General features: G+C 56.3%; 1 protein-coding gene across 1 annotated transcript in view; it reads right to left on the bottom strand.

Moving 5' to 3' along the window:
* Window positions 1-7,434: 7,434 nt before the first annotated feature.
* The window catches only part of LOC119323795, a 3,529-nt gene continuing 706 nt past the window's right edge, over window positions 7,435-10,257 (bottom strand). Inside the window, exons 2-6 of the mRNA XM_037597505.1 lie at window positions 9,453-10,257; window positions 9,252-9,346; window positions 9,023-9,134; window positions 8,104-8,156; window positions 7,435-7,977 (exon numbers count right to left, since the gene is read on the bottom strand). The exon at window positions 9,453-10,257 is cut by the window's right edge and continues 9 nt beyond it. Of these exons, the coding sequence (XP_037453402.1) occupies window positions 7,750-7,977; window positions 8,104-8,156; window positions 9,023-9,134; window positions 9,252-9,346; window positions 9,453-10,257 (1,293 nt within the window). The 3' untranslated portion in view covers window positions 7,435-7,749. The remainder of the gene's footprint in view (window positions 7,978-8,103; window positions 8,157-9,022; window positions 9,135-9,251; window positions 9,347-9,452) is intronic.

Genomic DNA, 10,257 nt, shown 5'->3' with positions numbered 1-10,257 from the left:
AGACTGGGCTGGGAGGCGGCGGGTTGGAGTCCGCAGCCGCTTGATGGATTGATGAAGTCCCCGGGCCGACTGGAACAGTCCCCAGGCCGAGTTCTGGAGTCATTGGTTTGTTCGCCACAGTCCCCGAGCCGGGTTCTGAAGTCCCCGGGCCGGCTTTGACTGGAGCGCTCTTGGAGTCGGATCTGACTTCTTCGGGTGGAGCCGGCACAAAGATGGAGTCTGATTCTGGTGAAGGTTTGACAGATGGCTTGAGGAGGCGCCGAAGGGCGACGCCGAATGGTATTGCTTGGCGGGTGGAGCCGATTCGTGCCAAGGCGTCTGCTTGGTCGTTGTCGTTTCTTGGCACGTGGAGGAACTCGCACCCCTCGAAGTATCCGCTGAGTTGCTGCACAAGGAAACGGTAGCTCGCCATGTTTGCGTCCTTGGTGTCCCAATCGCCAGATGACTGCTGGACCACCAAGTCAGAGTTGCCATAACAGAGGATCCGGCGAATGCCGAGTTCTTTGGCAAGCCGGAGCCCGTGAATGAGCGCCTCGTACTCAGCAACGTTGTTGGAGGCGGCAAAATGGACCTGTAGCACATATCTGAGCTTGTCGCCCTTGGGGGAAGTGAGGACGACGCCGGCTCCCAAGCCGGTGCGCATCTTGGAGCCGTCGAAATGCATCCGCGAATGGGTGGAGTCAGGCGCTGGTGGCAGGTACTGGGTCTCGGCCCAGTCGACGAGGAAGTCGGCCAGTGCTTGTGACTTGATGGCGGTGCGGGGCTGGTAGTAGATGCTGTAGGGAGCCAAATCGATGGCCCATTTGGCCATTCGGCCAGAAGCATCTCGGCTTCCGATGATCTCGGCAAGTGGGGCTGTGCAGACCACAGTGATTGGATGCTCCTGGAAGTAAGGCTTCAATTTCTTGGCGGCAAAGTGCACGCCGTAGCACATCTTTTGGTAGTGGGGGTAGTTCTGCTTGGAGGCCGACAGTACTTCGCTCAGGTAATATACCGGTCTCTGGACAGGTAGCGCCTTGCCTTCCTCCTTGCACTCAACTACAATGACTGTGCTGACTACCCGGCTGGTGGCGGCGATGTATAGGAGCATGGGCTCTTTGGGAGTTGGGGCCACCAGCACAGGGGGCGTAGTCAACATTTTCTTCAGTTGGAGAAAAGCTTCGTCCGCCTTGGGAGTCCACTCAAAAAAGGTCGTCTTCTTCATGAGCTGATATAAGGGGAGAGCCTTCTCGCCCAGCCGACTGATGAATCGGCTGATGGACGCCAAACAACCGGTGAACTTTTGCACATCTAGCAGTCGTCTGGGTGCCTCCATCCTCTCGATGGCCTTGATATTCACATGGTTGCACTCTATGCCGCATTCAGAAACCAGGAAACCGAGGAGTTGGCCGGCTGGTACTCCGAAGACGCACTTCTCGGGGTTGAGCTTGATCTGGAATCGGCGCAGATTCTCAAAGGTTTCCTTGAGGTCTTCCAACAGTGTTCCACGCTTTTCTGTCTTCACCACCACATCATCCACGTAGACGTGGGCATTTTTGCCGAGTTGCTTGAGGAGGCACTTCTGCATGCAACGCTGAAAGGTGGCGCCGGCATTCCTCAAGCCGAACGTCATGGTCAGGTAGCAGAAGGCACCAAACGGCGTGATGAAGGCGGTCTTCAGTCTGTCAGTCGGGTTTAGCTTGATCTGGTGATATCCAGAATATGCATCTAAGAAACTCAACAGCTTGCATCCGGCTGTGGAGTCTATCACCTGATCAATTCTCGGCAGAGCGAATGGATCCTTGGGGCAGGCTTTGTTGAGGCTTGTGTAGTCGATACACATCCGCCATTGCTTGTTCTTCTTCAGCACCAGGACAGGGTTTGCTAACCACTCTGGGAAAAATACTTCCATAATGAAGCCGGCTGCCAGGAGCCGGGCTATCTCTTCTCCAACAACTCTTCTCTTCTCTTCTGACAGGCAGCGCAAGGGCTGCCTGACAGGCTTCTCATCCGATCGGACATGTAACTTGTGCTCGGTGAATTCCGTTGGTACACCTGGCATGTCTTTAGGGGACCATGCAAAGATGTCTCGATTCTCACAGAGGAAATCGACGAGCTCGCCTTCCTATTTGCTGTCAAGGTTTGTACCCATGACAGCGTACCTCTCTGGGTGTTCTGGGTCCAAAGGTATCTTCTTCGTTTCTCTGGCCGGCTTGAATGATCCTTCTACTTCCAACTCCTTGGGGTCGGGCGACATCTCGGGCTGCTTGCCGGCCATCGCCACAACCCGATCAAGAAGCCGCTTCTCAGCCGCGATCACCAAGGACTCGGCCAGCCGAATGCTTTCGGCCATGCAAGCGGATGACTTTCTGTAGTCGCCGGCCACGGTTAGAATTCCCTTGGAACTCGGTATCTTCATCTTGAGGTAGGCGTAGTGGGGGACTGCCATGAACTTGGCCAGAGCAGGTCGGCCAAGCAACGCATGATACGGGCTTTTGAGGTCCACCACTTGAAACCAAACCGGCTCTCGGCGGAAATGATCTTTGTCCCCAAAGAGGACGTCTATTAGGATCTTGCCGATTGGTGAGCAGGAAAGGCCAGGAACAATGCCGTGGAACACAGTCCGGCTGCTCTAAAGCCGTCTTCGCTTGATTCCTAACTTCTCCATCGTATCCTTGTACAGGATGTTGATACTGCTGCCTCCGTCTATCAGCACTCGCAAGAAACGAGCGGCCCGCCTATCTGTCGCGAGTGTGGCACCTAAGACCAGGGCGTAGGAGCCCGGATTCGGCATCACCTCTGGGTGATCAGCTCTGCTCCAACTGATAGGCCTTTCAGACCAGTGCATGAACTCTGGAGTGCTTGACGCGACTGCGTTCACCTCTTGCTGCTGCTGGCGCCTGCTGCATCAATTGTCAGCCACACTGGTGAACACCACATAGGCTCTGTGCTCATCTGGGAACTCGTCTTGTATCACGCCGACTGGCCTGACAGCCGGCTGCTGGGGTGGCAGTGGAGGAGGCGGCCCAGCAGGCGGGGGAGGGAGTAGGCCGTCTCCCTTGGCGATTCTGGTCAGCCAGTGGCATTTCCGGGTGGTGTGGTTTGACGGCTTCGCGCCGCTATGGAACTTGCAGGGGCCATCTAAAGTCTGCTCGTAGGAGAAGGCCGGCAACCAGTTGGACTTGCCGCCTTTCTGTCGCTTGGTCGGAGGCTGCCCCTCCGGCTATTGGTCTTCGACTGTCGCCACTTGTCGGCTGTTGGAAGCCGGCTGTGGGGCCTTGCGCTTGTGGTCGCTTTGCTGCTGCCGCCGACTGGTGTCCCCAGCCGGAGTTCTTGGAGCCTGAGGGGCAACTTTGCCAGTCGCACTAACTTGAATCTCCGCCTTCATGGAGGAGTCGACCGTGGCGTACTTGTCTGCTGTGCTCAGCAGCTCATCGAGGGTCTCCGGCTTGTCGCAGAGGAGCTCTCTGCACCTGGCAGTAAAGTACTCGATAGCCTGCACCTCGTGCACGCCCTCGCAGGAGTTCCGAAGCTCGGCCCAGCGCGTGAGGTAGTCGCGAGTGGAATCGTCGGGGCCTTGCATGCACAAGGAGAGTTGGCGAGGCTTGGGAGGTTGCTTGTACATGCTCGTGAAGTTGCGGACGAAGGCCTCGGTGAAGTCGACCCAGCTGTTGATGCTACGGGGCTTCAGACTGTTCAACCATGTCCGGGCCGTGCCCTGGAGCATGAGTGGAACATACTTCACGGCAACACGCTTGTTGCCGTTCGCTATGTCGACGGCCGTGGAGTAGTCAACTAGCCAATCTTCCGGTTTCACGGAGCCAGTGTACTTGGGTGTATCTCGGGGGAGCGTGAACCCTTTGGGGAAGGGCTCATCTCGGATGCGGGGCCCGAAACAGGGAGGACCCAACTCGTCTTCTTCTTCCAGCGCTAGGGATCGGTGGAGTCGGTCGATCCGGTGGCGGGCGTCATTTTCTCCGACTCCCTCTCGGCGGCCAAGGCGGTCGCCGAGAGTTGGATGCTCTACAGGTGGCGGGGAGACTCGCCTTTCTCTGCGAGGAGGGGGAGGCAGATAGTCGTCCCGCCGTTCCATTGCTTTGGGGCGGCCGTCTTGGTCGCGCTCGATGGTGATGCGAGTCCGACTGTGGCTGACAGCCGGATCCTTGTCTTTTCTTCCGCGGACACCGCCTATTGGTGTCCGAGACGCCACGCCTTGATCTCGGCGGGGAGGCAAGTCGTCGTTTTGTCGCTGCGGCGCCTCCGTGCGGCAGCCGACTTTGTTCTGTGCGGCAGCCGCGTCAAGGAGCTGCTGAACTCGCTCCGTCATCAGGCGGCGCTCTTCACCTTCGAAGTTGTCCAGCTCATCCGCCGCCGCCTGGGCAGCACGGATGTTTTCCGCAGGCGTGGCGTACACAGGGCGACTGGCCCCGAACAGGCTGGCGATTGCCGCGCCATGCTGCCGGACCGCGCCTAGGCGGCTAGGCCCAATCAGAGCCGGCGAGCCGCCCACAGCGCGATCCATCTCACGCTGGTAGGCTTCTGACAAGCGTCTCATACTTGCCAGCTTCTTCGTGCCCTCGACGAGCTGGAGGCAGCATGCCTCCAGCGTCTCAGCGTCCGCGTCTCCCGGAATGGGCGCGATCAGGTCTTGCAGAGCCGCGTCGAGCGGGTCGTGAGCTCCCTCGCCGGAACGCTCGCCGTGATCGAGCATGAGGACCTCAGTGACGGTGCTTCCGCCGCTCTCCACACAAGGGAGCGGCTCGTCGTAGACCACCACGTTGGTGGGGAACGCGTCGAGCGACGCGGTGTCGGAGTCGACCAGCATCGGGTCGGTGGATCCTATGGACTCCAGGTCCACGGCAGGCTCGCCGACGACGAGGAGTTGGTCGAGGAGACCCACGAGGAGGCTCTCGGGGCCGCTCGTGCCTGCGTCGGACGCAGGCTCATCGGACAGGCGAACCTCGCCGATAAGCTCGGCGAGGCAGCTGGCCGCGCAGGCGATCTCAGCACCGTGCAGCGCGTCAGCGCAGACTCCATCTGGCGTGTCGAGCTGGCTGTGCTCGCCAGGGAGGAAAAGGGTTCCCGTCCAGAGCAGGTCTCCGAACGACGGTGCACCTCACCCCACGGTGGGCGCCAAATGTCGGGGGTTGGGTACGACATATGCCAAAGGATGGCTTATCATGGTGGGAGCGAGTAGAACGTCGCCGGTTCCCGAAAGCGGGATGAGGCGAAGACATGCACGCCGACGGATCTTACCCAGCTTCAAGGCTCTCCGAGGAGATAACACCCCTACTGCTGCTCCGCGGGGGCTCCGCATGGTCACTATGGCAAAGTGAATACAATGGTGCTCCTAGAGCTGTTTCTGGAGGTAGGAGAGGGCAAGGCTGGCTCTCTCCTTCCTATGTGATCGGCCTAATGCTAAAGAGGCTATCCCCGTTGCATGGGTGCCCCGGGGGGCTTATATAGGCCTGCCCCCCAGGGATACAATGGTAATCCGGCTGGGCGCGGATCCCAGCCGTCTGTCTCTCAGGCCGTCGTCTTCTCCGCCGACTTCTGGGGCCCGCCGACTGGCGGGCCCCGCGGACAGGCCTGGTACTGTAGCGGTGCTTCTGATGACGCTGGCTCGGTCACGGGGTCATGGCAAACAGTGCCGCCATCTGGCGACCGATCACTGTCGCCATTCCCCGTCTTGTCTGATTAATGGCGCGCGGGGCCCGTGGGAGGGGCCGGCCGACTCCAGGGGGCCGACTCCCACGGGGCCGTCTTCGTGGCGCTCTCGCCGCCTTCGGCACTCCCGCTGACGGGCGGGTCCCGCCGTCTCTGAGTCATACATGCAGGTCGTCGTGGGCACAGTGTGCCGCCCACGGGGGCTGAGGTCAGGGCAGGCATGGAAACAGTGCTGCACCACGATGGAGATCTCCAGCGATACGACGCACTGTAGCCATGCCAGCCCCTCGTAAGCGGGGTAGAGACGGCCATGCTGCAACCGTACTCTGCCCCGTCCATCGTGGCGAAGGAAGGAGGTGGTTGGAGTCACCGGCCGACTCTCGTAGTCGTCTTCCCTTGAAGTCGTCAGCTAAGAGTCGGCCCATCTGGAAGCCGGCACCCAAGGGTCGGCTTAATTCGAAGTCGTCCCTAGTACTCGGCCGTGAGGGACAGTTGCTGCCGACTCCCAGGAGGCGGCTCTTCATCGTGGAGTCTTGAGGGGCGCAGTCTGCCCCGATGTTTTGAAAGGTTCTGGGGCTCGGGTGAGCCTACCCGTGGCCCATTACTCCGACAATCCCCAACGACCAAATGAGGCCTTAGGGGTTTTTCAGCTGGTTTTTCATCGAAGTGCGAGCAAGAAGGTTAAATAGAAGGCTTAATCCAACGTTGGTGGTTCCGATCACAATGATCCAAAGGCGCAATGGCCGATCTTAGGGGGTGGGGTCATATGCCACCCCCCCCCGTGAATTTACAATTTTTTTCTTATACTAGTGCAATGTTTGTTCATCATATTAATTTGGGTGCAGTGCGATAAAAAAATTCTAACCATTGGAATGTTGTCCATGTTTACTCTCACAATGTATATCCTAGATCCGCCACCGCAAAGGCGACAACATTGTGTGAGGGCGAAGAGTGGGTGTTAGCTATGTGAAATCCGTCGGCGAAAACTTTAAGCAAATCAAGACATCTCCAACGCCAACCCTCAAACCGCCTGCATACATCCGAACCGCGTGGTCTGGACGCCGGAAGCCATCCAACACGGGTAATGTATCGATCCGCCGAGCGGTTCAGACCACATTTTTTCCGCAAACTGGAACCAAGCATGGGGGGCTTTGCGGGAGTCCAGACACGAGACAAGTCGGACTCTGACACCCCTGGCCCACCTAAAAGGAAAGCGGAGCCCGTCTTTTGTAGCTTCCCGCACTATTTCAGCGCTAAATCCCCCACTCTCTTCTTTCGTCCCGCCGCTCTCCACCCAATTCCCGCCCTTTTCTCTCACTTTCTTCTTCGCCGCCGCCACCAACGCATGGAACTAGACAAGGACCTTGCGAAGATGGAGATGGGTAGAGGAGGCAAAGAAGGAAGCTGCATTCACGACGACAACGACACCTTGAGCGTTGAGAAGGCTCGGATTGCCGGTCCACCAAGGCAGCACTCGTTTTTTTTTTTTGCACGGACTGATATTCTTATGTGATCAGGCATGTAAAACCTTAAACATACTTGCCTCTTTTTGGTTGTGATCGAGCATGTGAGCCGGCGCACGCCATGGATCAAACTTGTATTTGAATTTCAATGTGCCCTTTACTTGCGGATCCGTGTTCACGGTCTAGTCCTCTATCCACCAACATCCAACCAGTTCGCGTACGAATGCCAGAGTAAATTTGTGGGCCAGCGTTGGAGATGCTCTTACAGCATTTCCTTTCCGCTGTTAATCAATTTGGATTGCAGACATGGCAAAGCAAACCAACAAGATAAGAAACCCCCGTATATGATTAAATGAAGAAACAAGTAATCATCCCGTTTGTCCCTCAATCCATTCGCCTGATAACAGGGCAGGGGAGAGCTGAGACCTCGGATCAACAAACATTCTGTTGCTACAGAACAAGAAAAACATGCAGCTATGTCAAGCGACTGGTTATTACAGAAGTGGATCAAAAAATTACAACACTGCAAAGACCGGGCCGGGCCGAGACATGTTGAACCTCGGTGCCTGTCGACCCGATGGATTCTACCGCCAACGGAGTTCTCAAGGCCAAATCATCATCTGTCCCGGGCAGCGGAGCTCTACGCCTTCATCTTTCTCTTCCTCTTGCTCTTGCTCTTGCTCTTCTTCGACTGCGCCTTGGTCGGCTGGGTCTTCTTGTAGTCGGGCGCCTTGTACTCGGGCGTGTCGCGGAGCCCCAGCTTCGACAGGACGAGGCAGTACGAGTCCCAGTCGGTCCTGCGCAGGTACTTGAGGTACTTCTTCCTCCTCTGGACCATGTCCTGGAGCCCCTTTCGAGAGTGCTTATCCTGCATCACAGCAGAGTCGACGGATCACTTGACCAAACTGATATTTGTGCGATTCCAGAAGTGTTGTGGAGGTAGAACACCGATACCGCATGGGTATGGACACGGGATGTTCAACATTGCATGTACCTTTTTGTGTAGAACAGATGACAAGTGCTTGATTTTTAGCGTCAGTTGGGCTACTGAAAACACAAAGACGCGGCATATCAGTAACACACACTATGCGCCTACAAAAAGTGCAAGCAGAGCCTAACAGCATAAAATGCTCAACAGAAAATAAATCATAACTGCTCAAGACCTCAAGAAGTAGAGGATCAAAAGGCATGAAAGCTCAAAAGGTATTTAGTTCTAGGAGTACATGTACAAGCTGCTTCCTGCAGCTATAAGGATAGCGAAAGAAGATTGCCGACTAGCCATAGAGAAGTAAACAAACTTAGGAGTGGTAGGTATAATGATATGCTTCGAAGTAAGGCAAATAAGAACTTGCACTAACCAAAATCTAGAAGAGCCAGAATTTCAAAACAATATTCAGCCAGACTTCTTTTCTGACTAATCAATAACTAGCTACAGAAGAATATGAAAAGATAACCTCTTACCGTCCAAAACGTAATGTTGAGGTTAACTGAACCATAGCTTCAGTTGAATCTAACAGAATCATGTCTCCATTATATTACATTACAGTTCACAAAAATACTAGGTGTTCAAGTGGAATTTTGAATACTCCTTACTGCTATGTCTAGCACAGGCTATATCAGCTACTCAGGCAAAGAAAAAAAAATCCCTTGAGTTAGTCCTAGCCCTCATACCAAAATCATGGCTGCCTTCTTTTCCAGACAGAAAGGTGATGCAAAGTGTAACAATCACTAATTATCAATATTACACTAGATATGGCACAACATTGTGACACTGTTGGCAAGTCTGTGTTCTACTATCTATCACCATTTTCTGGTATATCATGCAAGTCCGTGTTCTATATTAGCAGGTCAGTGTGTTCTAACTGTACGTCACAGTTTTCCGGTATTATGCAAGCAAGGGGTAAGAAATTTACTTTGAACTCGTGCAGAACCACAGTCATTCTCGGACATCTTGAACTCATCCCTCACCTTCTGAAGCTCCAATTTCATCTTCTCTTCGCCTGACATGTGGTCAGGATGGAAATACTGAAGACAGCAGGCACCGATAATCATCAGTCAATCGCAGTCTCAGAACAGATACAAACAGGGGAGAAGTCCTCCCACAACCAAAAAATAGATGAAAAGGCAAAAGGCTAATCTCACCCTCTCTAGCAACTCCTCCTGCGGCGGAAGATTGCTCAGCATGTACTCCGGCAGCGGCTTTCCACCAATGTTTGCAAATATTGACATTTGCTGGACTGCTCCCGATCAAGAACAATACAGCACAAGCTTATCAGTTCCATTGCCCTCGGAGGTAAAAGAGGTGAATGAAAAAGAAAAACAAGCAATGTTGGGCGGGATTACCATTTGTAACATGCTTCTTCTGCCCTTTCTGATCTTTATGGAGGCTCGTTAAGGTCTGCCGGAGATAACCAAACTCGCCGCCATACCGCGGGTCAGCCTGGGCCCTCTCCTGCTCCGCGATCTTGGCGATCCGCCCCTGCAGCTCCTGGAGAGAGAACCACTCCTTCCCGTCCTTCCCTGCGTCCGCCGGCCGGAGCTCCCTGAGCATCTGCCCAAGCTGTTCGGGATTGTATTCATTCGCGAGAAAAACGCCGTCGTCCTCGTCTTCCTTCCCCTCCCCGGGCTGCGGCTTCCCGGCCCTCTGGCGCATCTCCCTCCCGAAGATGTTGTCCGGGGTATTGTTCAGGAACCGCAAAGGCGGCTGGCGCTGCCTCTCCTGCTGCGGGTCGATCTTGCGGATGCTCTCGCGGATGGAATCGAAGCTGAAGCTGAACGGCTTGCCGCCGCCGGCGTTGGGGGCTCCTCCTCCCTGGGGGCGACCCGCCGGGGCGGCGGCGCTGTTCTTGAGCAAGTCCTGGAACGACGGGTTGGCGCCACCGCCGCCAACGCCGGGGCCGGATAAGCGGGGGGAGCCGGCGCGGAAGGACTCGAGGCTGCGCTTGACGTCGTCGAGGCCGACGGAGGGGGCCGCGGGCGCCCCGCCGGGGCGGAGCGGGTTGGCCGGGATCCGGCGCGGCGGGGGCGGCGCCGGGGACGACTTGAGGCGCTCGCGGATGTCGAGGAAGATCGAGGAGGCGGCCGGCCTCTGGGGGCCCTCGCCGTGGTTCGGGGGCGGGTAGCCGGGGTCGTCGGAGGGCGGCGGCGG

Source organism: Triticum dicoccoides, chromosome 6B (genome assembly GCF_002162155.2).
Source record: "Triticum dicoccoides isolate Atlit2015 ecotype Zavitan chromosome 6B, WEW_v2.0, whole genome shotgun sequence".
Lineage (NCBI taxonomy): Eukaryota > Viridiplantae > Streptophyta > Magnoliopsida > Poales > Poaceae > Triticum > Triticum dicoccoides.
The sequence above is the reverse complement of the archived record's forward strand: the minus strand, read 5'-3'. Positions and strand labels throughout refer to the sequence as shown.